General features: G+C 45.0%; 4 protein-coding genes across 4 annotated transcripts; 2 read left to right on the top strand and 2 right to left on the bottom strand.

The window, feature by feature from the left end:
* Positions 1-6667: 6667 nt before the first annotated feature.
* BJ212DRAFT_1257109 (uncharacterized protein) lies at positions 6668-6967 on the top strand (the record flags this gene model as incomplete). The annotated part of the gene is made up of 1 exon (XM_041329835.1): positions 6668-6967. A coding segment is annotated over one exon (300 nt), but the record flags the coding sequence as incomplete, so codon positions are not given.
* Positions 6968-14296: 7329 nt separating this feature from the next.
* BJ212DRAFT_1474678 (uncharacterized protein) lies at positions 14297-14896 on the top strand (the record flags this gene model as incomplete). Its single annotated transcript, XM_041339134.1, has 1 exon — positions 14297-14896. The coding sequence occupies one exon, from the start codon at positions 14297-14299 to the stop codon at positions 14894-14896; it is 600 nt and encodes a 199-aa protein (XP_041200373.1).
* An 8801-nt stretch (positions 14897-23697) lies between these two features.
* On the bottom strand, positions 23698-25109 carry BJ212DRAFT_1565566 (uncharacterized protein; the record flags this gene model as incomplete). Its single annotated transcript, XM_041341956.1, has 6 exons — positions 24823-25109; positions 24598-24772; positions 24358-24543; positions 23943-24307; positions 23813-23889; positions 23698-23778 (listed from the first exon to the last, which is right to left on the bottom strand). Exons 1-6 carry the CDS (start codon positions 24839-24841, stop codon positions 23698-23700), a joined length of 903 nt encoding a protein of 300 aa, XP_041200372.1. The 5' UTR covers positions 24842-25109.
* Positions 25110-25693: 584 nt separating this feature from the next.
* BJ212DRAFT_1474673 (uncharacterized protein) lies at positions 25694-27364 on the bottom strand (the record flags this gene model as incomplete). Its single annotated transcript, XM_041339133.1, has 3 exons — positions 25694-26501; positions 26566-27004; positions 27154-27364. 3 exons carry the CDS (start codon positions 27362-27364, stop codon positions 25694-25696), a joined length of 1458 nt encoding a protein of 485 aa, XP_041200371.1.
* Positions 27365-27704: the final 340 nt, after the last annotated feature.

Here is a 27704-nt window from a genome sequence, read left to right as displayed (position 1 = left end):
AGATTCTACCTGAAATGTCTTTCGCTTAGGACCCCCAATCCTAAGTGTCTACAACCAATATTCAAGTTAGAGACACTCTCTATCTTGTCTTACGACCCTTGCATTTGCAAGGTCCTGATCATAACATCAGCCATCACTCTTATCGAGCTGCTGTCGTTATACCATTCTAGTTCATAACACTTATTTATGTTGAGTGTTCGAGATGTGATGCATTGTTCCCTTGACAGGATGAACTTGATTGAAATGAAAAGTTAGTCCATCATGCATGAACAGCAACCACATATCAAATTTTAGATTTGGCCCCCCTGTAAGTACCTCTGCCGACTTGATGATCAGTGCTAACTACTTTCCCTGTTGTTGTTCTCATATATCCCACAAGACCAACAAAGCCAATTGTTGTTAGATGCCTAGCCGAATATTCCTTTTCAAATGTACTCAATGCTGCAAAGTTGGAGGTGATGGAGTGCCTAGTAGTCCTGGTGGCAAACAACTGCCTGTTGCGATGAAGCATGTACATTCATTGCAAGCTGCCAATATTTCTTCCTCACTTTGTGAAGCTTCTGTGCTTCATCTTGCTCATCAGACCTTAGAGCCTGGTGATTTGCATCACTTCACAGATCATCAAGTGTTGTCCTCCCAACCTTTGGCTCACCCAACACATTCACCCACAACATCAATGCCAGTGGATGACCTTGCTGCTGAACTATTCATGACCACCCTAAGCGACATCAAGGGCAACCCAGATAGTCATAGCAAACTCTAGGTTCCCTGATCAGAGGTTCAATGGGACAAGGGAAAAAGCTACTCTCTGGATGCTACAGCCAATCTGGTGTCTGGACTCACTCTGGATGATACACAGTAAGCATCATATCAGACATCACCTTACATTGAGCCCTCTAATTTGGTTGTTTTTTAGACATATTGCATGTGCTCTCTAGGCTGTTGAAGTGCAGTGCCAGTCAAGGGCTCAAGTAACTTTGAACCTTGTAGAGTCACAGATTGCTAGAGCTCGTACTTGAATTTTCTCTGCAACTTCTTGTGATGTACTATGTCTCATATGAGATGAGCTAGGTGGAATAACTACAACCCTCAGAAAAGTCAAACACAAGGTCTCCTCCATCATTTCTCATAGAAGCCAGCTGGAAGCCTTGTGCGATGAAATGCATAGACTGCTCACCAACAAGTAAAACAACCTTCCTGTGTCATCTCAACCAGTTGAGTTTGATTCTTGTGAGTTTCATTCATTTCCTCCCTATGTTCCTCTGACTAATGTCCTATGAAGCACATCATTATGATTTGCCAATTGACTACTGTGATGAGGTTTCCCAACTATCCCTCTTTTTAGGGGCAGTTTCTGTTGTCATCTTTGGTATTGGTTGCAGACATGGGGAGTTTCTCATGGGAGTTCTATCCTTAATTTTGAGTCTTGCAATGGATGCACAGGACCCTCATTCCGAGTCTCATCAGCAAAACACTCTTGCTCAGATTCCGCGATCTATGGAAAGCATGCTTTCACACTTCAAGCTTGATGGCAAGACCACTACTTACACAGTCTGTCTGGCATGCAATTGTACTTACAAGCCGACAACCAACCTCAACATAAGTAATGCGCAATATCCCACAAATTGTTTCAACAAACCCATACCAGAAGGTGATCCTTGTGGTGAACCATTGCTGCAGTGCTCCACTGATGGGCAATTTGAGCCAATAAAAATATTCCTTTATCACCACTTCCATGACTACCTTGCCAGATTGTTGTCTTGTCCCGACTTTGAGGCCTTGATGGATAGGCCTTGTGATGATTTACTAGCCTCCATTGGGAGTACACCACATATCATCAAGGATGTTTGGGATGCAAGTTTCTTTCACACCTTCCAGGGTCCATCCGGTCAGTCTCTATTTATTGACAGAGGCAATGAAGGCTGATACACTTTCACACTCAACATTGATTTTTTCAATGTTGAAGGCAATCATCAATGAAATGCATCAACATCCACCAGCATCATCTCATGTGCATGTTTGAACCTCCCCCTTGATATCCGGTACAAACATGAGAACATGTACTTAGCTGGTATTATCCCTGGACCTTCAGAACCTTCAGGAGATGAGTTGAATTTCTTTCTCAATCCTGTGGTTGATGATATGGTTGAAAGTTGGGAACATGGAATACATTATAGCTGCACAGCTCTCAATGCTCACAGCTGGGCTACACACAGCGCTCTAGCATGTCTAGTATGTGACCTCCTGGCAGCAAGAAAGGCCACTCAGCTAGTAGGTCCAATGAGCCATTTTTATTGCACTGCCTGCCATTGTTGGCACAGATTGACTTGCAGTCAAACAGACATCCAGTCTGAAGATTGGAGACTTTGGGACAAGGATGAAGTGTGCTGCCATGCTGAACTCTGGAAGAATGCTGGAACTTCTGCTGAATGCAACAAGTTGTTTGCATCACACAGGGTGTGGTGGTTGACACTCTTGAGGTTATCATACTGGGATCCTTCTCGCCAAATTGTCATCAATGCCATGCATTGCCTGCTGGAGGGTCTTGCACACACTCATTTTTGCGAATTTTTAGGCCTTACATCTAATTCCACACATCGCACCTAATGTTATCCCTACTTTTACTTATCTCTTCCTTGACATTGACCTCAACAAACCTCAAGACTTCCCAGAAAAAGACATCAGAGTTGTCAAATCAATTCAGAGTCTCCTTACTGAAGCAGTCCCCAACCTTGAAGGGAATGACTCACAGCTTATTGAGGATCACCTCATGCAATTAGAGAGAAAATTGTTGAACAAGACAGTTGCATCCCTTTGGTTTGTGTCAGAAGGATTGGGCATCACACCAGACATCCCTCATGCTGGCAAAAAAGTCTTTAAACCCTATTGGATTAGATTGCTCATCAGTTGGGTGAGTATTTTATATTGTTGGTGTTATTGTACACTCTTAAGCTGCCTCTGTGTAGCATTGAACTCAACCTTTTGCACCTGAGCTGTCAAACTTGCGCATTGCTACCCCAGAGGTCATGCAACACATTACTGATGTGATTAGGATGACAGATATGCCATCCTCAATAAGATCAGTCCCCCATAACTTTGGGGAAACAAAAGCTGGAACCCTGAAGGCCAATGAATGGCATGCATTAACAACATTATACTTACCCATAGCTCTGGTTAGCTTGTGGGGCAAGGGATCTACTCACTGCACATTGGAAATTGCAGTCAGTTATCATGTGATCCTTGATCATATGATGGCCCTCATATCTGCCATCCACATCATATGTCAACGATCTATGACAACAGCTTGAGTAGAAGCATACTGTGGATGCATTATTGACTGGATGAGGGATCTGCAGGTATTGCTTCCACATGCACCCCATCGCACAAATGGCCATATGGCATTGCATATTTGGGACTACTTGCAGCTCTTTGGTCTGGTAAGGTCATGGTGGTGCTTCCCATATGAGTGTCTCATTGTGCAGCTGCAATGGTTGCCCAACAATCACATTTTCAGTATGATTCTAACTTCTGTGTCAATAACAGACTTATGCTGCCTCACACAGGTCAGCAAGAATCCACTCTCCTTCACTCATACATGAAGGCTGCAAAGCTTAAGTATTGGCTAAACCAACCTTCTTGTCCTCCTGTGTTTAGGGAGGTGAAGTCTCTACAGTGACTTGCAAAACCATTACAATGTTTGGTACTTTTTCAGTGTACACAATATAGTGCCTATGCACATGGGAATCATGCTTAGTGTTGGTGGGGGCGTGTGAACTACAAACCCTTGGCTACAGACTGACACTTTGATCACGTGATTTGGCCAAGGGGATGTGAAGATATGCCTATTTTAAGACAGAGATACCATTGTAACAGTTTTGCAGCTGTTAATATAGATGGTGGGATCTCAGTCAAATCAGAGGATGGTTACTGTTATTTGCTTACACAAATAAAAATATACATAAAAATATTATGTCTGAGTTTGAAATTGCTCCCATGCTTCTTTATTCCCAACCATTGCTACTATTTCCTTAGAGGAATGCTCATACTCTGCAAGTCTCCTTTTGACAAGGTGCCAGAGATATTCCAATGGGTTAAGGTCAGGAGATTGTGCAGACCACACCATAGTCCTTAATTCTTACCCATCTAGTCACTTCTTGACCTTTTTGCAGGTATGCTTAGGGTCACTGTCTTGCTGAAAGATGACATCAGAAGCATTAAGATTATAAAACTCCAGGAAATTCTGAAGTTTATCCTTCAAAATTTGAAGGTTAAGATCTCCACCCATTCTACCATCAATCTTAGCAGCATAGCCAACTTCTTCCCAGGTCATACAGCCCCATATCATCACAGAACTTCCATTAAACTTGATAGTTCCTTATACCAATCTGTCACTATGCCTTTCTCCTGACTTTTTCCAAGCCCATGTGCAACCATCTGACCCTAGGTGATTAATGTTGGTTTCATCAGACCATATGACCAACTTCCAGTCCTCCAAAGTCCAATTTTTGTGAGTATAGGCAAAGTCCAAGTGTACTTTGCAATATTTGGCAGACAGTAGAGAGTGTTTGGACTTGACTACAGCCCTCATCCCAGCTTTTTCAGGTAGCAGCAAGTGATACTTGGGTTGGGGAGCTAATTGACAATATTTGAAAAAGATTTGAGCACTTGGATAGCAGTTTCTGCCTGCTGAGTGAAGATAAAACAAATAGGATGACAAATATTGACTGAGGAAAGCTTGGTTGAATGACCACCAGTCAACTTTTGCAAGTAGAAACACTCTTTTTAATGAAGCCTGGAGATAGTAGTAGTGCTGACACCAGTTGTGGAGGCAATAGAGTGAATAGAATGACCAGCATTAAGCTAAAAGAGAATGGTATTCTTTTGAGTAGTAAAGAGAGATCCCATGGTGGTAATGATTAAAAATAAAGAAGCATGGGAGCAATTTCAAACTCAGACATAATATTTTTATGTATATTTTTATTCATGTAAGCAAATAACAGTAACCATCCTCTGATTTGACTGAGATCCTACCATCTATATCAACAGCTGCAAAACTGTTACAATGGTATCTCTGTCTTAAAATAGGCATATCTTCACATCCCCTTGGCCAAATCACGTGATCAAAGTGTCAGTCTGTAGCCAAGGGTTTGTAGTTCACATGCCCCCACCAACACTAAGCATGATTCCCATGTGCATAGGCACTATATTGTGTACACTGAAAAAGTACCAAACATTGTAATGGTTTTGCAAGTCACTGTATTTAACAGACTTGTGTCTCCCTTAGTTGACACTGATCCTATTTCTGTGTCCAAAGATCACCCCCTTATACAACAAGTCATTCCAGACAACCTTCATCAACTCATCCAAGTTTGGCAGGCAATTTTGCATGCTCGCACATTCCATGAGGGATCCATCTATACCCATGACTCCACCCATGTAGGCAACAGCCTGATCCTCTATTATCATGGTGGTATCAGGAACATGCCCCCAACACCAGGGATCATCAAGTACATTTTCGAGATGGAGCAAGTAGTGGGCTTTGCCATATGGCATTACCTCCCTCTGCATTCTCACCTCGATCCTTTCAGACACTATCCTTACTTTCTGGCTTGTTTATATTCTACAGTGCTTGTCAATCATCTTGAAACTGTCAAGCCTGAGTGGGTAGTATCACACTTCACACAATGGAATTTTTCTCCACAACACATTGTTGCCATGTCCTTGTGTCAAGTACATCCCTCCCCATTTTTCACATGTCATATCTCATGATGTATAGGACTGAATTTCAAAATGCAGATTCACCCACTTGCAGTGGGGTTCTGGATCCAGGAAAATCTGAACTGAGTCTGAGTCATTCACTATAAAAGGCTCCAAATGTAGATGTTATTTTTTTCCCTTCTTCCCTCTTCAGAATATATCATACATTATTGCCATTAGCCTTTCTGTACATACATATCCATATCTCTTATACATATTGTCACACACATACCCTGTACATTTTACCCATCATGAATGTTGCAGTGCCTGTTGAAGGTACCTCTACCATAGAACCAGTTACATGTCCTATTGTGGACAGCCCCTATCTAGGTCCCAATGACATCATTGATACTCCTATCAAACAGGACAGTTCTACCATGCTGCCCTTTATGACTCTAACATGATGCTGGCTCGAAACTATTAATGCTATGGGTAAAGAGATGAAAGGATACTTCATCAGCCCAATGCCAGTTGGGGACTTTCTCCAGGAATTTTTACCAATTTCTCAAATTCCCAATTATGATCCTTTGTCCTTCACTTCAGCCTTCACTGTTGGCACATTCAACCACATGGTCTCTGTTAGAAATGAGGAACATGCTTACACGCCCTTTGTGAGTATACTCTCACACATATGTTATTGAGATTATTGATCACCTAACCCCAGATTAACACCATCACACCTTTCACTCCTCAACTGTTGTTTGTCAACACTCACAAATACAAAGACACGAAAAACTGTTCAAAATTAAATTCAACGGTATTCAACATCAAGCCAGATGTCTGTGTGTATCCTGATGGATGTGAACCTTCATCTCCCAACTGCAATGTTTCTACCACAGAAATCATCATAGAATTCAAATGGTCACCCTCACATGATGCATTCCATCACTCTGGAGCTGGTAGCCTTGTGTCCCAGATGGAGAAGGGTATGAACACCCTGGGACAAATAATGAGTTATACTGCAGCTCAGCTCAGCACCCAGTTCCATACCCACATATTCTCTGTCCTAATCATGCATGATCACACTTGGATCATCAGATGGGATAGGGAGGGGGCTATCATCAGCAGTGCCATCAACTACAATAACAAGCCAGACTTGGCTGACTTCTTCTATCATTACACACAGGCATCACCTGAAATGCATGGTGTTGATACTCCCATCATGCTTGCTGGTGACAAGGAGGCCTACCACTCATATGTTCAAAGTTGATGTCCCTAATGTCGAGGGCTCTGGCTTGCTCACATTGGTCTTTTCCCAACCTGTTACAAAACCTCACTCACCCATTGGCTGCTGGACATGCACATGTCCGGCATTTGATCTTGTCAACAAGAAGCTCATGATGTTCAAGGACTCTTGGTGGGTATCATTACCCAATGTCCTACTGGAAGGCAAAATGTACAAGTTATTGATGTTGAAAAAAGTTTCCCATATCCCAAAGTGTATTGCATATCATGATGTACCTCCCTCTATCACTCAGCAATCTACTCAAACTGCCAAGTTTGGCAGTGCTGAATGGGCACTTCCCCACTTACCTCTCACTCTACACACTCTTCACCATCTGGCCCTCAATATTGTGGGCAAAAATTTGACCAAGTTTGAGAGTTCTCACCAACTCATTTCATCTGTGCATGATGCACTGATTGGTACATGTTTCTTTAATCCTCACACAACTTATTCATGATCTATCAATGTAGCTCACAAGGATGCATTTGAACTTGCAAGGGTGCTCCATCAAGACCTCAGTGTTGGAAATGTCATCATTTACAAAGGGAAGGGCTACCTGATTGACTGGGACCTCACAAAGTTGGTTAACATTAACAGTCCCCGACAAACAACATGCATGGTATGTTCACTCCATGCACTTTAAATCTTGTACTAATTTTGCTATCACTAAGGGGCAATATGCCATACACTCAGTCAAGGATGACCTTGAGTCCAGTTTTTACATCGTTCTGTGGATGACTCTTAAGTACAAGGAGATGTACTGTTAAGAACCATGCTCAAGGGAGAGAGAGACTGACTCAGAGGGGCTTGGCCTCAGCTCATATGCTGTGCCCCTTACCTGAGTATGTACCCTTCATTTCAGAGGAAGTCCAATGATGGTCCAATGAAGTCCGGAGGACTTCCAGAGGCTGGCTACTCTGGTGGAGAGTGTGGGAGGACTTCCAGAGGAGTGTGGGAGAGTTCCGGAGAAATGCAGGAAGTGCTCAGGAGAGTTCCCACTGAAAAATAATACTTCTACAGGAAACAGGATGGAAGGATAGGAGGTACGGAGGGTGGAATGTCTGAAGGTGCACAGGACAGGATGTCCAGAGGTCCGGAAGGAATAGGGGCTACATTGGACTTTGTCCAATGTAGAAGCAAACAGAGGTAGACTACCCTTAGGTAGAGTCAGAGAGACAGGAAGTGGACCAAAGTCCAGAGAGAGGGTAAGTGCCAGAAAGGCAAGACTCCAGCCCAGGGAAGCAATCCCTAGACTTGGGAGAGAGACATAGGGGACAAATCCGAAGGTCCAGAATTCTGGCCTAGGGAATCCATCCCTAGGCCTTATGGAAAAGGACAAGACTTAGATGGACTGAAGTCTGGAAGATGATTGGGCAGATCTAAGGTGATATTCAGACTGAGGACTCTACAGGAGTTGTACAGGGGTTATATACTGGAGGATATCCAAGAGGATCAGTAAGCAACAGAGTAAGGCAAACATAAGTAAATGAACTCAGAGATGAAGACTCATACAAGGATCAATCAGCAAGACAGAAACAGAGATAACCAAGAACCAGAAAGGCAGAGATGCCTAAATGGGGATAGGCACAGGATCTCAGATGGAGGGTGGGAATGGTCCAGAGATAGTACAGTTAATATCCAGAGGTCCAGAGATCTGGGGATCCAGAGGGCAAGGCAGAAACTGTTACAGTTCTATCTTTTCCTTTCACCTCTTCACTTATTCACGATTACTAATCATTCTCAGACATTCTATCACATTCTATCGTACAATTCTCTTTTCTCTTTTCTGATTCGCTATTTACTTTTCATCTCCAATTCATTTATTAAAGCTCCGCTTTAATCTCTTTATATATACTCTATCTCTTATGCTTGTATTCTTTAACTTGACCTATGCAGACCAGGGCCTGCAATATACTGCTTAACTTGCACAACTCGTACATAGGTGTACACTTTAGATCATTTGTTTCCATCTAGTCGTTCTTATGAATGCTGAGTGTAACAAAAGGTCAAGTTACTACTCTACCATGTGGTTCCCTAGAACTTGCGCCCAGAACAGAACACCATACCACTGATCGCACTGACCCCCCCCCCCCAGTTTTACCTGGGATGAAGAGGAACAAGAGTTCATCTGTGCAGACACCAAAGGCACCCGATACTCTATCACCCAGTGGGCAGCATACTACGCTACAGTAGCTCCCAAGAACAAAGTTTGGAATTTCCATACCCAAACCTACGAACGATCTGCCACCACAGAAATGCCTAAAGAAATCGGCAAGACCCCCTCACCCTTCAATGGCGATACCTGCCTTGCTCAGGGATGGATGCTTCAAGTCGAAGTGTACCTAGATATGAATGATGAAGTCTACGACAATGACAAGAAGAAGGTCATATTCACCCTCAGCCTAATGACTAAAGGCGAGGCTGCTAAATGGGCTGAAGGCCAACTCAAGGCTGCCGTCGCAGCAAAGACTTACAGAACCTGGGAAGATTTCGCTAAGCAATTTAAATCTACCTTTTTCCCAAAGAACATCGAACAGACTGCGATTTGTCGCATTTCCTCTCTTAGACAGACTGGCAGCGTAGCTGCTTATGCATCCCTATTCAGAACCATCCTTGCCGATACCGGCATTTCTGAGGAGAACACGAAGATTATGTTCTTCAGAAACAGGCTCAAGCATGAGATAGTCTCCGCTATATATGCCTTTGAAACAACCCCCACCACCATTGAGACGTGACTAGAGAAAGCCTTAGATGTTGAGGTCTGAAGGACCTTAATAGCACCTCCGTCCTATACCAAGGCAAAAGACCCCTATGCCATGGATATAGATAAAGTAGAATTAGATGACAAAGAAGGTGAGAAGAAGATGAGGAAGACCTATCTTACTCCTCAAGAACAGGAGCATAGGTGCAAGGGCGGCCTTTGCTTCAAGTGCGGTAAGAAAGGCTTAGCCACAGACTGCCCTAACCATCCCACAGTTACAACCAGCACAAGAAAGGTAATCAAGGAGTCATCTGACGATGATTACAAAGAATTCCAAGAATGGAAGGCGTTTAAAGCATGCCAGATGAAGAAAACTGGTAAGAAACTGGTTAAGAAAGAAGAGAGTAGTGATGAAGAGGATTTTGCTTAGGGGAGCCTGCCACGGTGTCAGAAACTCCCAGAATCGGACTAGTAGTACAATCTGTTGGCAATACTAATTCTATTCATTTGCCATTAACCATCAGATCGAAGAAAACCGAAAAAACCACCGTAGCCACTGCTCTAATTGATTGCGGTGCAGAAGGCGAATTTATTGACAAGAAGTTCATCCTCAAAGAGAACATTTGCATGCACAAACTTGAAACTCCGATACCTGTGCGTAATGTAGACAGCACGTTAAACAAAGCCAGAAGAATCACACGGTACTGTGAACTTTCATTCTTAATCAAAGATATCCCTATGTGGAAGCAATTCTTTGTAACCTCTCTAGGAGGAGAAGACGCTATCCTGGGAATGACGTGGCTAAAGAAAGAAAACCCAGATATTGACTGGACAAGTCAAGAAGTCCGCCTAAGGGAGCGTACCCTGAAAAAAGCAACGATTGAAGAAGTCGAAGAAGACGAAGATGTCTTTTATGACGCACTAGAAGAATTAGAACCAGAGTGGGATCCCACTAATGAAACTCTCCCACATCTTCTAGATCCCATCAATGACGATGATGATTTTTACACCTATATCCAGAAAACTGACAATATTTCCCAGACACTCGCCCAAGATGCCGCTAAACCAAAAAAGACCTTCGAAGAACTCGTACTCGAAGAGTTCCGACAATATAAGGACGTATTTGGTGACGTAGCTAATGGTACTCTTCCCCCAGAACACAAATACAACCACAAGATCAATCTCAAGGAATCCTTTGAACTGTGGAAATGCAAGATCTATCCACTTAACGCCAAAGAAGATAAGGCAATGAACGATTTTATTGACGAACATCTAGCTAAAGGAACAATCATTCCTTCCAAATCTCCCCAATCTTCTCCATTCTTCTTCGTCGGGAAGAAAGACAGTTCCCTCCGACCCTGCCAGGACTATCGCTACTTGAACGAACACACGGTTAAGAATAACTACCCTTTACCGCTAATCTCCAATATCATAGATAAGCTAAAAGATGCCAAAGTATTCACCAAGATGGACATTCGATGGGGATATAATAATGTATGTATGAAGAAATCAGATCAATGGAAGGCAGCCTTTGCCACTTCTAGAGGACTTTTTGAACCCATGGTCATGTTCTTTGGAATGTGTAATTCGCCCACCACCTTTCAATCGATGATGAACAACTTGTTTGGAGATATGATCCAAGAAGGATGGATCATCATTTATATGGACGATATACTCATTTTCTCTAGAGACGACAAAACTCACCATATCCATACCCACAAAGTACTTCAACGACTCCAATATCGAATATCTCGGCATGATCATCAAACCCAGTTCTATCGCCATGGACCCTGCCAAATTAAAGGGTATATCCGAATGGAAGACTCCCACGAAAGTAAAGGAAGTTCGATCATTCCTCAGATTCACTAACTTTTACCAACAGTTTATTGCTGACTATTCTTTGATTGCCAGACCCTTAATCGACCTAACCAAGAAAGACGAAGAATTCTCTTGGACCTCTGAACATGAGGAAGCTTTTAATAAGCTGAAGCATATCTTTACTTCCTCTCCTATTCTCCAAATTCCTGACAAGAATTCTCCCTTTGCGATAGCCACTGATGCTTCCCTATATGCTACTGGCACAGTACTTCTCCAAAAGAATGACAACGGAGACTGGCTCCCATGTTCCTTCCTCTCTCAATCCTTTAACCCTGCTGAATGTAACTATCAGATATACAATCGAGAATTACTTGCGATTGTCCGCACTTTGAAAGTGTGGAGACACTATCTTCTCGGTTCACCTTTTCCCATAACTGTACAAACTGACCATAAGAACTTAACCTATTTTAGAGATGTACAGGACCTTAACTGACGCCAAGCAAGATGGTAGACCTTCCTTTCCCAATTTGAACTTCAGATCCAACACGTACCTGGAAAAGAACTTATCATTCCTGATTTATTATCTTGTAGAATGGATCACCTTCTGGTCGATAGTGACGAAAAGGACAATATCAGTATACAACTCCTCCCAGACTCGATGTTTATTAACGTCATTGACAATTCTTTTATGGACAGATTACGAATCTCCTCTTCTATTGATCCTGTAGTACATACAGCACTCCAAGCACTAACAGACTCTTCTATCCCTCCTCCTCTCTGTTCCGCTCTTTCCAATTGGAAATTGAGCGACGGAATTCTTTCATTTAAAGGACTTACTTATGTACCCCCCGGAGATCTCCAACAAGAACTCACCTCCCTACATCATGACTCCCCTACCGCCGGACACCCTGGACGATTCAAAACCCAGGAACTCCTATCTCGCAACTACTGGTGGCCCGGTCTAGCCACTTTCATCAAGAACTTCGTAGATGGCTGTTGCATCTGCCAACAGAATAAAGTAAACACGCACACATCTACTCCCCCTCTATCTCCTATACCTGCCCCTATCTCCAACCGACCCTTCGCTCACTGCTTGGTTGATCTCATCACTGACTTACCCCTCTCTGACGGCTTTGATAGCATTATGGTCATGGTCGACCATGGACTTTCGAAGGGGGTAGTTTTCACCCCTTGTCTCAAGACAATAGACACTGAAGGCGTCGCAAACATTTTCTTTTCTAAAATTTTCTCTAGATACGGACTTTATGATAAAATTATCTCTGACCACGGACCTCAGTTCACTTCCAGATTCCAGATTGAACTCGGAAAACTCCTCGGATACAAGAATTCCCTTTCCACCACATTCCATCCTCAGAGTGATGGAGAGACTGAGCGAGTAAATCAAGAACTCGAAGTCTATCTCTGGATCTTTTGTGCCAACGACCAAACTGGTTGGGCGCCCATGTTACCATTGGCAGAATTTGTTCATAATTCACACCATCACTCCGCACATGGTACTTCCCCTTTCTACCTCATGATGGGTTATCACCCATGTCATCTACCCGATTCCCATCCAAAATCTGACATTCCTAACATTGAACGATGACTTTCTTTACTTAATAAAGCACACAACGAAGCGCTAGCCACTCATGAACTCACACACAATACTATGCATCAATGAATTACGTCTAAATTCATTCCATTCTCTAAAGGCGACAAAGTCTGGCTCGAAGCCAAGAACCTTCACCTTGGATACCCTAACCAGAAACTCACCCCTAAACGCGAGGGACCCTTTACTATCATTGACATATTATCCCCGATAACTTATCAACTTGCTCTACCCGCACAATGGCGCATTCATCCCGTCTTTCACACCGCACTCCTTTCTCCATATAGAGAGAATGATATCCACAGCCCTAATTATATTCCGCCTCCCCCTGACTTGGTCGACGGCGAAGAAGAACACGAAGTTGAAGCGGTTGTCGGACACTGCAGATCTTCATCTTGAAGACAATATTATGTAAAATGGAAGGGATTCCCGAGTTCCAAGAATGAATGGATGAAGGAAGCCAAACTAGGTAACGCTTCCGAACTTCTTACTAATTATAAATGATCGCGTCATCTTCTTTGATAGTAGTCAGTGCCTACTACCCTTACAATGGGGGTAATGTTACAGTTCTATCTTTTCCTTTCACCTCTTCACTTATTCATGATTACTAATCATTCTCAGACATTCTATCACATTCTATCGTACAATTCTCTTTTCTCTTTTCTGATTCGCTATTTACTTTTCATCTCCAATTCATTTATTAAAGCTCCGCTTTAATCTCTTTATATATACTCTATCTCTTATGCTTGTATTCTTTAACTTGACCTATGCAGACCAGGGCCTGCAATATACTGCTTAACTTGCACAACTCGTACATAGGTGTACACTTTAGATCATTTGTTTCTGTCTAGTCGTTCTTACAAATGCCGAGCGTAACAGAAACAGGACTGAGATATGTGAGGTGGTGGATGTAGTCCAGAATCTGAGAGGAGGTAAAGTCCGGAAGTCTTGCTGGACAGAATGTGCATAGGGTGGACAGGATATGGATGTATGGATCAGGCTAGTAGTAAATATCCGGAGGTCCAGAGCTCAGGGGTAATTCCATAGTGGATCCAATCCTGCTTAGATATGGAGCACACAGTGGAAGGGGATCTGGGAATGAGTTGGATATGGGGTCCAGAAATAGGTCCATAATGTGTGGGAATATGATGGGATCTATGTCTGGCATATGGGATATGACATGTACATGGACATTGTTCGCCGGACATCACTCATAACACAGGTCTTCAAAACCAATCCTGGATCATCCTCAAAAGCAGATTGGCTCATCAGGAGAAGCAATCTTCCCAATGTTATGTATGTTGACTGCAAACCACTCAACAGTCTCATCCATGCACTCACTGAGTTCTTCTCACATTGGTACATGTGGATCACTGAGCATCAGCAGACAGTATATAATAAATTCTGGCTCACACACAAGAAAGCAACGCAAGAAGTCCCTGTCATACAAGACCTGTTGACAGCTTCATATGCACTCATGATGGACTCCTCTGTTTACCAGAAGGAGATAGGTATGAAGGTCCTGGGCTCGCATGACACCATGATAGGCATTTTCAACAATCATCTTGATTTATCCAGTTGGCCTGTCACAGACTCTGCTGTTCTACAAAAACTCAAGTCAGAAGAGAAGTACAAGCCAGTCTTGGTCACAAAGTCCCAGTCATTATTTGCCTCAGGGGTAGAAATCACAGTGTCTGGCAAGCAGCATAGGCTAGATAATGCTGATGATGATAGTGATGACCTCAGCTTGATAGCTGACCTGGATGCACTTACATCCCTTACTTAACCTCACCATGTAACTTCCTGCCAGGTACTACCATATTCTAGTTGTTCACGAGTTTACAATATAGTGCATTTCCACTGACAAATGTGAATGCCTGATGAGTACCCAACAGCAATGAGTGCCCACATCATCTTTCTCATGCTAAAAGTTCACATTTTACGTTCCCCATTTTAACTTGCAAAAAATTGATTATGATACAATCAGAAAATGTCCCTAGTTACATGATATTCTGAGGAAAACTTTCATGTGCTCAAAACTTTGTAATTTATAGCACTCAAAATGGTACATAAAATGTAGAATTTTGCCTGAGATTTTGGCACACATCCAAAATTTTTAGAGTCTGTTCAGATGGTTCAAATTTGCGCAACTAGACAAAATTTCAAATCTCCAGTTGCTTTGTCATCATCAGCCCTTGAATATCCGATATCAGTGTGACATTGGATATGTATTGATAACACACACCCTTCAGCCTTTGTGCACCCACAATGTCATCCAATGAGCACGACCCTGACGTTGACCCACCAGAATATGACAACACTACTGTTGTTGATGAAAATAATGAGAATCTCAATGGCAGCACTGTGGTCAACACCAATGAGCTGGATATACTCCAGCTGGAGTGGATACAGAAAATGTACATTGGTGCTATTCATCTGGTCAACATCATGCTCAATGCTGCTACCAAGACCCTTAATTCTTACTCTGATACTCACTTTAACAAGCAACCTTACCATACTTCCACTTTGACAGGGATGGGATGGGTCAATGAATTACTCAACAGACATCCTGATTGTATATGATGTGAACTCGGAGTGCGGCAGCATGTATTCTACATTCTCCTGAATTTACTTCATGATTCTGGATGCAAAAATTCCAGATATGTCCAGCTGGAGGAGCAGCTCACCATATTCCTGTACACAAGTGTCACAGGTCTCTCTGTGCACCACGTTGGTGAGCACTTTCAACATTCCAATGATACCATATCAAAGTGTGTCATTCCTTCATTTTATTGATAGACATGCTGATTTTTATGAAGATATTATAAATGGATTCTCAATGCATTCACCTCTCCCCCTATATATCCCTTATATGTCCACTTGCCCGATGCAGACAATCCCACACCTCTGGAAATTCTCCAGAAGCCGAAATTTTACCCCTATTTTGCTGACACCATTGGTGCTATTGATGGCACTCATATTGCATGCCATCCCCCTGCCAAAGATTGTGATGCCACTCACAATTGTAAGGGCAGTCTGACCCAAAACTGCCTGGCTGCTTGTAGCTTCAACATGTCATTTATGTACATGTTGAGTGGCTGGGAGGGGTATGCAGCAGATGCATGTTTATATCATGATGCTCGCATTAAGGATTTTAATATCCCTGCAGGTAAGTACTATCTTGCGGATGCTGGTTTTGGAGCATGTGATGAGCTACTTGTCCCCTATCAGGGAGTATGCTATCATCTCGCTGAATGGGGCTGTGGCCGTCTCGCATATGTACTCCCCCTTCTATCATACATCTGTACTGATATTTATTTAGACCATGTGATTACAAAGAGTTATTTAATTTATGCCATGCCATGCTCTGAAATGTCGTCAAGTGCATCTTCGGTGTTCTGAAGAATTGCTTCCAGATTCTCCTCCTCCCCCCTCACTACGATATGTCCATGCAAGCTCACATCCCCCCAGCATTGTGTCTAGTGCACAATGTCATCCGTGTTCATGACCCCAATGACATGCTGGACTACCATCAGATTGATCTCAACTTGGATGGCCAGCAGCCATGTGATACTGGCACACTTGCTCAAGGCCCTCCCACTGATGAGGTGCGCACTTGCTCACATCAATGCTGTGAAGACATTGCCCTCCAAATGTGGGAGGACTGCACTACTGTAAGACAGGAGAGGGGGGAGTCATATGCAGAGGAGTATCCAACTGACTTGTACTAGTGTATATTCGTAGCGCTCACAATCAAATGTATTTGTACCTAGTACAAAAATTGTTCTAACCATTGATTAAGTCCTGAAAAAACATTTGGTGTATACTATCCTTAGCATTAACAATAGCTAAGTAAGAGTCTGCGATGGAGATATCCTGCCAGAACTGCTTCATGACCGCAATTACTTGGGCATCCTCTAGACCCTCTGTTAGTAAATGAGAGATAGCCTTCTCCCTGCGCATAGGGATAGGATCTACAGAGTGCATGATTGTGTGTTCAGTGCAATCTTTCAACACATTCACCGCAACACTAAATGATGAGTTAAGGTCACAGATCTGTGAACCCATCTGTTGAAATGCTTGAGGGGTACTGATATGTGCAGACTTCACAGAGTTGCCAGACACTGTGGGTGACTTGGTAGAGCCCGAAGGGCAGGCAAGGGCTCTTGTGCTGTCATCACCCTCGGCTCTGTGTTTACCTGTGGCCTTTGATCCAGGTTGGCTCATACCTGTACCCAGTGTGGAGGGGGAGAAAGTTGCCTGCTGAGCAGCATTGAAGGGAGGGGGTGGTAGCATGAGGATACTCAATGCTGCTTCACCAGTGCCATTCTCGAGGTCTGTGAGCATCTGCTCCTGCTCCTGTGCATCGACCTGATTGAAGTTCAAGGTTGTGGGAGCAGCACTGGTAGAAGGAGTCAATGAGCTGGTAGCAAGTTGCATGAGAGGGTGGAAGGTGCTGCTACCAACTGCCTTTGAAGGCAGGAGCTCACACAAGGAGTTATAGGGTGCCCAGCCTTTATTTTTGAAATTTTTGGCAGCTGGGATACTCTAGATTAAACAGTGTTAGTGGCAGAGGGTGAAAAAAAATATGGTACTTACTTTAATAACATCCACCCAAAGTCCCTCTGATTCAGCTGTGATATCAGCACCATGCTCTGTGCTCCATGCCATGCCCGAATAATGTGCAACTCTATCGACAACATTATATGTGGCACGAAGCTGGAAGTTTATTATCAGTACTAATATCCAGTATATGACAATAACATATGACGTACCTGGGACCACTTTGTTGCACAGGAATCAGCTGTCTTGGGAGCACCGGCAGTCATAGATTGAGCGATATCAATCACAGCCTGAGTCCAAAATATCTTGTCAAAATTCAGTCCGTCGCCACCTTTAGCACGGTTGTGAGTGATGTAGGTGATGAGGTGTGCTTCATCTGCTGGTGTCCAAATACACCTTGGCTCTGGCTCCTGACTCTGGGTACCTGAATTTGCAGAAGCTTTCTTCCTGGGTGCCATGAGATACACACGACCACCCTTAGAATGACGAGAACGAGAATGAGTAGTAGAGGATCGGGTTGCGGGCATATTTTACTGATATTGGATATTGATTATCGATGGTCACATATGTCACACTAATACTGATGATGACAAAGCAACTGGAGATTTGAAATTTTGTCTAGTTGCGCAAATTTGAACCTATCCGAACAGACTCTTATCTTTACTGGATCAAAATGTATAGTAAAAACGCTAACTTTATCACTGACATTTTGAAACCAATCTCACATAGTGAAAAACTCCCAAACCGCCCGTGTGTAAGTAATCCATACAAGCGAGAAAATCAACTATGACTAAGGTCTTGTCAGCTAAGCGAGTGAATAGTGCATATGGAATCTAGCTATCGGGAGCATCATCGAATGTCAGAAATATCTTTGAAGTAATATCTGCAGTAACGAGGGAAGGAAAGGAAGCCTAGCAGGAACCTGAAGCGGATGGACGGGTTTGTCGAGTGCGCGATAGACGCGGGAAGCACCTTGCAAGGACTGCAAAGCAGCTGGTGTGTGGAACATGTTCGACGCCCGGCGGAGAAGGGGGTCTGTTAGTTGCAGCAGAAGCATTGGTATTCTCTGTCTGCAAGGGTCCCGATGTGGTTCCACTCATCACATTGGATGTCCCTGCTGCTTGAGGCACCAGCGTGGACTTTCGGACGAGGCTGTACAGGCCACGGCAGATGTCTTTTTCCACTGTGGGCATTAGCGGTACGCTGCGAGACAATATCAGCATCGTGAGATGAGTGTCGAATGGTCAGGCAAACTTACATATTTGCCTCGTGTAGCGGAGACGTCCACAAGGGGAATATTGGGTGAGCGAGGAGCATGGCCCTGGGGAGAGGAAGAGCGAGAAAAGAGACGATTCATCATGTTCTTCATTCCGGACCCTTCAGCATGGCGGGTGGTGGTAGCAGCGCGATTTTTACGTCCAGGATCAAACTATCAAAGGATCGTGAGACGTGCATCGAATCTAATGTATCATATGGACTTACATCACGGAAGAACTCACTGGTCGGTATTGGAGTGCGTCTTGGGCGAGGCTGTGTGCTTGGAATGGTTTTCTGCAGGAGTGAAGTTAGGGATCGTACAAATCGATGCACACGAAAGCGTACTTTGAGAATCTTCTGTGTGGACTGTATAACAGGTCAGTACGAAGCATGACACGAGAAGAGAATTTGCTCACCTGTTGGGACTCCTTCTCTGATTCGCTCAGAGGAACTGTCCATGTGCGAACGAGGTTGTCGAAACAGCCTGTGGCGATGAGCTGGCTGTCCTCGGAAAAAGCCACACCGAAGACGGCACTAGGGTGCTCGAGTGGCTCGCCGATGGGTTCGAAATCATTGGTTAGGTCAAAGAACCGTGTTGTCTTGTCGTATGAAGTGGTTGCGAATTTTGTGCCATTGGGAGCAATGGATAGTGAGTAAATGTTATCGGTGTGCGCGTCAAACTGTTTGATGATGTTTCCGGTGATAGTATCTGAGATTCGGATGTCGTCGTCTACACTGATGAGATGGAGACCATCTGGAGTGAATGCGACTCTGTATGCCCGCTGTTCTATTTTGAGTAATTCTTTTCCCGTTTCTGCATTCCAGACGATGATGTGTTCCTGAGTGCCTGCTGCCAGTTTTGTCCCATCCGGGGAGTACGACACTGAGAGTGCATCACTGCCCACTTTGAGTGGTCCCAGGATTATTTTTCCCGTCTCTCTCTCCCAAATGCATACCGTTCCGTCCCATGTTGCACTTGCAAATGTCTCGCTGCCTGGTGCAAATACAACATCCCAAACAGCACCCTTATGGCCATTGAACGAGATGGGCACTCTTTTGAGGTCTCTCTTGTTTGTCGCAACTTCCCAGACTAGGATCCTTCCATTCCTGCTTCCACTCACAATCCAACGCCCATCAGGGGACGCTGCGACACTACAGACTTCGTGATCGTGACCCAACAAAGGCTCTCCCACTTGTTTTCCCGTGTCCAGATCCCACACCCGAAGAGTCTTGTCTTCGGAGACAGTGATAAGGAGACAAGTCCCAGCGATGAAAGCTACGCCGAGAATATGATCTTTATGACCCTTGAGCGTCATTTGGACATAAGGTGGTTCCTTTCGAGTCGGCGCTTTGGACGATGCTTTGCCCGTGGTGGCTGCCATTGACTCTTGTTCGGTGTCTTGGTCAACAGGAGACTCGAGGAAGTAGCAGTCACTTGGCTGCGCTTTGGTGAGTAGTTGTTAGGTTGGATCTCCTACAGGATGCTCAATCCATATGTTGACCTTGCTGTACACACGTGGTGTCCTGCATACAGGTTGGCAAGATTTTCAGCGCTTTTTTCAAGAGTTTCCTGTACTAGGAGGCGCCGTGGTTGCTTTTGCTGTGCTTCCATGATATGGCTGATACAATTTCTCTGCTACATCAGTCGACCCGAGATCTTCTTCGATGCTGTTCTTGTATTGCTAGATGACCATATGGATGCAACGAATCAATGGTTTGGCTGCAGTACCATATACCCTCAGGGAGACCAGCTTTTTGCACCTGAGGGCATCATTTAGTCTCCAAGAGTCTAGCAACTACCCTCTCAGTACACTCGATAACAAGGCCTATTGATTCCGCTTATAAGATTTCATGCGCAAGTTCAACCACCACTGTTTGGACGTGCAACTCTGTATGGTCCATATATGCGAGATTCTGCAAACAAACCGCTATCAATACAGCATCATTAATGATGGAATGCCACTATTACATGCATTCTCATCGATTACTCCCACCAATATATGATCCATCCCATGTAGAACTGGCCTTTATCCGCATTTCCCGTCCTCGTATAGGACCTTCCAGAACGCTAACGCTAGTGGTATGGGTTCCACATTAACATCGCACATCACAAGCTCCCGGATCGCAACCAAGATATCATCTGGACATATGTGACTGATCCCCTTGAATGGGCTCATGCCCGTGAGCGCCAGGGGTACGAATATGGACGTCTAAGTCTGGTTTCAAAAGAAAATTGTAAGTGGTCTCTGTTGGTGTTTGGGCATAGATCTGACGGGCACAGAAGGGCCGTGATCATAATTTGCTATAGTAACAATCGGGCAACGGTACTGTCTTCTTGTCAATGTAATGGATCATTGGCTTGATGGCTGCGGTAAAAACATAATCTCAGCCTGAAGAGAAGCAGCTTTTCGTTCCTGGCAGTCTCATTGGCTGGCAACTACCCTCTTGGTACACTAGATTAGCCTTATACTGACCACTATAAGTCTACAGGTTGTCACGCGCGAGTATGGCCACCATACGAACACGCGGCTCCACATGTGGGTTGGCCCATATATGCGCAAGACTATGCACAGACTATCATTGATATGGGCCATACGGCCCATCATCGAGCGATGACAGGACACTACTGTTACACACTTTCTTGTCGAAGAACACCGCTAACATCAGATTTTTCCTGTGTTTGCGCACTCTGCGGCTGCGCGAGCCAGCTCATGTGGGACCGATTCGCGGTTCACAACATTACAGTTAGCTACTGTCGTCTAGACCTTACCCCCTTGGCATGTTTAGCTTCAACTCATCGATTTATCTTAAGTAGTCTTAGCCAAGTGGTTAACAGATTCAAAATCTGTTCTTCCGGATCACGTGGGTTTGAAACTCGCCGACAATAGTTTTTCTCTATGTTCGCACCTCTGGCATGAGCTCATGAAGGTCTTCGAATGCCAACGACAACACTCCTCGCCCAGTGGTTAACAGATTCGAAATCTGTTCTTCCTAGATCGTGCAGGTTCGAAACCTGGTGACCATAGTTTTTCTATATGATCGCAACTTGAGCATGAGCTCATGGATAGGTCTTCAAACGTCAAACATAAGACTCATGGCCAAGAAGTTGTCAACAGATTCGAAATCTGTCCTTCCTGTATAGTGCAGGTTCGAAACCCGCCGACGATCATTTTTCTCCATGATCTGAATACTGCACAATTGGCACTCGTTCATTGCGAGCAACATTGAATTGCACGTGTCTTCAAACTTCAAATACTGGGTACATGCGGTAATATTTACTCCAACGTAACCGGAAAGGGCAGAAAGTTGTTTGTCGAGTACGTGAAAGGCGAGGGAACCACCTTGTGAGCATTGCACAGCAGCCGATGTCTGGAACATGTTCAACATCCAACGAGGAAGGGTGTCTGTTAGTTGCACTAGTATTTCCGGTCTGCAACGTTACTGGGGTGGCTGCCCCGGATCACATTGGATGTCCCTGCTGGTGGCGTGCTGCTGCTCGAGGCGCCAGCGTTGGCTTGCCGACGAGGACAATGTAGCGGCCTCGACAGATGTCGTTTTCCACTCTGGGCATTAGCGGTGCGCTGCGGGGAAGTGTCACCATTACGAGATGGAAGTCGAAAGGTCAGGCAAACTTACGTATTTGCCTTGTGTTGCAAAGACGTCTACAATGGGAATCCTGGGAGAGCAAGGAACATGTTCCTGAGAAGAGGAAGAGCGAGAAAAAAGACGAGTCATCATATCCTTGATTCTGGACCCTTCAGCATAGCACGTGGTGGTAGCAGCGCGATTGTTGTGTCCAGGATCAAACTATCAAAGGATGATGAGACGTGCATCGAATCTACTGTATCATACGAACCTACATCATCGAAGAACCTACCAGTCGGTATTGGAGCACGTTTTGAGCGAGGCTGTGGGCTTGGGATGGTTTTCTATGAGAGTGAAGTTAGGGATCATACAAAGCGACGAGCATGAAAGCACACTTTGAGGATTTTCTGTGCAGACTGTATGACAGATCAGCATGCATGACATGACGAGAGAATTTGCTCACGTGTTGGAGCTCCTTCTCTGGTTCGTTGAGAGGAACTTTCCATGTGTGAGCGTGTTTGTTGTTACAGCCAGTCACGATGAGCTGGCTGTCCTCGAAAAAGGCCACACTCGAAAAAGGCCACACAGCGAATGCCACCAGGGTGCTCGAGCGGCTCGCCGATAGCTTTGAAAGTGGTCAGGTCAAAGAACCGTGTTGTCTTGTTGTATGATGTGGTGGTTAATCTGGTGCTATTGGGAGCAATTGGTAGTGAGAAAGGAGTTGGTCCATAGTGTGGGCGCCGAACTGTTTGACGATGTCTCCAGTGGTAGCATCTGAAATTTGGATGTATTCGAGGTTTCTGTGGTGATTAGACACGCGAGAGGGACGAGTAGTCTATAAGAACAAGTCGAATCTCAGTGGGTGACTATCCGTAGTGCACATTTGCTGTGAGCGATGATTCCGGGGGGAATCCATTCAATGTGTCCATCACAATCATCTTCAGATCATTAAGAACCAGTCCTTTCTTCCACTTGACGCAGGAAGGGTTCCATTCCGAGTCGACAAGTCAGCTTACATTCAAACAGTATTATAATTGCAATATGAAACGCTAATAAAACTACAACTGTCTATATAGCGCAAAATAGGGTACTACAAAACACCATACAGTAAAGATATCGACGTGAGACCAGCGCTCCCGCTGGGGTTATCCGTGGTTGTGCACATAATCAATACAAGTCCTGTCATGTCAATGACATGCGCGTGGCGTCGTAACAGTTCTCAGCAATAGGGAGTGTCGGTGCCCCCATCAAATCGCTGAACCGCTGGAGGCGAAATGAGGTTCAGGCGAGGGGGAACGAGAGGAGTGGGAGGAACGCTAGTGGGACGAGCTGCATAGCGAGGGAGACTCTCGAGAGGCTTGGAGATCAAGAAGCCTAAGAAACATAATGAGGATGTTGTACAAATTAAAAAAACAATGAAAACTGACCTTTGAGGCCTGCAGCCTTCTCACCTTGGCGCCCAAAGCCGTAACCAGCTCTGCTTGTGTTCCGTACAGCACCGAACTCCGTAACACCCCTACTCTTCTCCTCATATATTGTCGAAGAGGTGGATGACTGACCGGAGTTAGATGAGCCGGAGCGATTGAGATCGAGGTTTGCAGCAGGGCGCAGGTTGGTCGTTGGCAATAGACCCTTGGCGTCCTCGCGCCACGATGTGATTGAACGTCTGCTCTTGGCGGATTCCCGAAAGAGAAGACCAAGGAACATGTTGATGCAGCCGAGGACGAACAGGAAGAAAGCAGAGACCAGGGTGAAGTCATCTACATGCTGCGAGAGGACTGCAGCTCCGATCCTATAAAGAGTCAGCGCTGTGTACGAAACCATGCAAAGAAGATAACTCACAGTCCTTGGAAGATACCAAGGGCACCGAGTCCAAATCCCGTACCCAGCACAGGGAAAAAGCGATCAAAGAAAGCGGATGGCCAGCCAATCTCAGAAAGGAAAAGCATTACAACTTGGAAGATAATAAGTAGGCGGTTGATGACAGCCCAGAAAACGCCGCCAATCTGGTTGGGTACGGTGCTATTCCTGTTTCCGACGTCAGTACACAATAATACTTATACATGGGACATTTGAACTTACTCGATGTATTCACAGTCAGCAAAGTCTTGCGCTGTGACATTGCCACTTTGCTTTGCAGCCTCAAATGCGTTAACAGCTTCGACGTCCGTGACGATGACAAAGATGCTGCTTGCAAAGACCAGTATGAGAGACACTATGCTCAGGAAACGGACAACATTGAGTCCAAAGAAAATATCTGAAGCAAAGTCAGCTAATCCGCCCAAGAAAAAAACAAGCTATACTCACATGCTCGTGGGCCGACCATTATGAAAGATAGATGAGATCGTAGACTGTTTGACTTGAAAGGATAGCAATTGCAAGAATGTTTACTGAATGAATAATCAGGTGGCCCAGCACCGGTAGAAAGCAACGATGAAGGTTAAGAAAACGAGGCAGGATACATTTTGACCAGCTGAGAACAACGGTTTATGTAGTTTGGACTGATGTGGATGGGCCATTGACATCCCAACCTTATTGTTCTCGAGAAAGTCCACACACGATCGATTCCTTGAACAAAAAGAGCTAGGACAATGCTTCACTGACTCTTACGTAATAAGTACCCGGAATCAAAATTAAAAATGCCTCAGTCGCGGAGTTAAAAAGTACCACAACACTTTGCTGGCTCATCCAGCTTTATTGTTGGTCCACACCGCTCGATGCTCGTCGTTGTCAACCTCACGTTGCCCAGTGGACGTACTACAACACATAATGATTATTATATACACGATTTCCCAATTACATACGGTCCCAGGAATCGCCGCACTTCTCGAATCATAATTTACAGTAGTACTATGTAACCGAGTCGACCGACCGCTCACCAAGCTTAAGGGTATTTGTATCCAAAATCAGTGGATATACTTATATCGAAACAACAAACAGCGCTGGCATACAATTCGTATCTATCCACTCCGAGGGCAGAATGTGAAATCACAGTGTGGATGTCTTCAGAGACGATTAGAGAGTGCATTGTCCATAGGCTACGTTCAAACAACTGTGTATGGTGATGGAGAACGTGAAAGCGTGGGTGGCTATAGTACGGTCATCGTAAGTCCATTGGTAGGGTTAGTAAAAGTGATATGTCAGTGCTCAGTGGACTGTTTTGCGTAAGGCGGATGAACTATTCTCTCGAGTAGGGCGGGGGTTCGTTTGGTGTAGTACCACCCGTGTTGGGAGAAACAGATCCGGCATCTGTGTGCACGACAACACCATTAGACCGCCTTCGTCTAGGGGCACGTTTACCGGGCGGTCTGGCAGGCGCAGATGAAGAAGCGGGAGCAGGAACGAGAGTAGGAGCGAGAACGGGAGCAAGAGTAGGAGCGGGAGCAGGACTAGCAATGGATTTGGGCGACTGAGGGCCATCGTTGATGATTTGCAAGACCCGTCTGTCGATCACAGGGGCGGGACTTCCCGTGCGATTAAGCGGATCAAATGCGCCAAGCTCATCAACGCGATTGCCCGACGAAAGCGATGAAGATCCGGATCCACCTAACAAAGGTGTCGCGCTACTGGTCGAAACCACAGACAACGATCGAAGGCCCACGGAAGATTGGGATGTCGATTGGGATGTCGCACTGAGATGCCTCTGTGCAGCAGCAGTCTGTGCCGCCTGCGTGGACCCTGAGATGGAAACCTTGGAAGTGTTCCCAGGTGCAGAACTAATGCCAAGCAAAGGGGTTACTGACGTATTGCGGCTGTGGGTACTTGCCACGGAGGCACTGAATGAAGGATGATGAGAGCTTGGCGAGGAACCAGACCCTGGCGGCGGCGTTACATGTCCGACGAGACCATACTGATATGGTTTAGGCTCAGCGCCGAGGTCAAGCATGGTCCTGTCACGGCTTCGGCGCACAGCAACAGGGGAATCAAATTCTTCATCTTCAATAGCTTCTCTGTCAAATATATCATCCCAGGATCTGCGTCTGCGACTGAAAAAGAGAGAGAAAGGGAAACGTAAATCGGAGAAACAAATGCTAGGGTGATAGAATTTACCAGAAGTACCACAAAGCGCTCACAACCACGATCAATCCAACAAAACCGCCAAGCACACCACCAACTATGGGGGCTACATCTGTGCCTGACCCACTCCCACTTTTAGTACCTGTGACAGTTGGGCTTGCGATCACAGAGGGTACGTAAACAGAAGATGCTGGCAGTGTAGAGGTTGTAGTGACCAGGGTCGCAACCACATCGCCGTTCGAAAGGGTTGTAGAAGACGATTGAGTGATAATGGATGGTGCAGGTGTGGTCTCTACCAGTACAGACGTTGTCACTGGGCTAGGAGTTGAACTAGAACTTGTTTGACCAGTCGTAGAAGTTGTCTGCGACGGGGTGGAACCGTCAGAGCAAGAGGCAAAGAGAGTATTCGTTGGCTGAGTTTGGGTGACTGGAACCGTCGCGATTATGGGTACTTGTGTGGTGACAGCCCCGCCTGGAAAGAATGCAGCCATCAGCGCCCATTCAGAAGCGAGGGACGACCAAAATAACCGCGATAGGTGGAAGCATTGTGCCGTCAAAACGGTCACACAACACCGTGGTGCGACGGGAGAAAGGAAGCAGGTACGATAATGAACCACGCACCTCCAATGGTGTTCACCTGCGTAACTGCTGCGCTTGAGAGACAACCTGTACTATTTGATCCACTCAAGGTGCCGGTGGCGATACAGGTCTGCTGCACGATGGTCGTGACTGTGGCCTGGTTGTTCAATACACTCTGTGAGAGCGACGTGGAGGTCGTAAATGTAGTGATAGTGGTGTACTGCGTTGCAGTGGCAGCTAAAGTGCAAGACATGGTCCTTGCAAAAGAATCAAGGAAGTGTAACACCAAGGGTCATGCAAAGGGTAGGAAAAAAACCAAAAAAACGGGTCCAAAAAGGCCCGAAGAAAGAAAACGCAAGCAATCGAGAAAAAGGGAAGATTCAAGAAGTGGGGAGAATGAAACAAAGGCAGAAAGTTGAGCAAAGCTTACTTGTGCAATTCGAAGGCACGAAGGCACTGCTTCGCTACCTTTTCATATTCTCGGAACGGTCGGTTATCATAATATCAAATCTACATCGTAGCAATGTGCAGCCTGCACACGACGGACAAACCGAGGCCCCGTCGAAGTGCGCGGATGCAACAGTAATGGCAAC

The sequence above is a fragment of the Suillus subaureus genome (assembly GCF_016647635.1).
Source record: "Suillus subaureus strain MN1 chromosome Unknown BJ212scaffold_1, whole genome shotgun sequence".
NCBI lineage: Eukaryota > Fungi > Basidiomycota > Agaricomycetes > Boletales > Suillaceae > Suillus > Suillus subaureus.
Note: the sequence above shows the minus strand (reverse complement) of the source record. Positions and strands in the feature narration are given on the sequence as shown.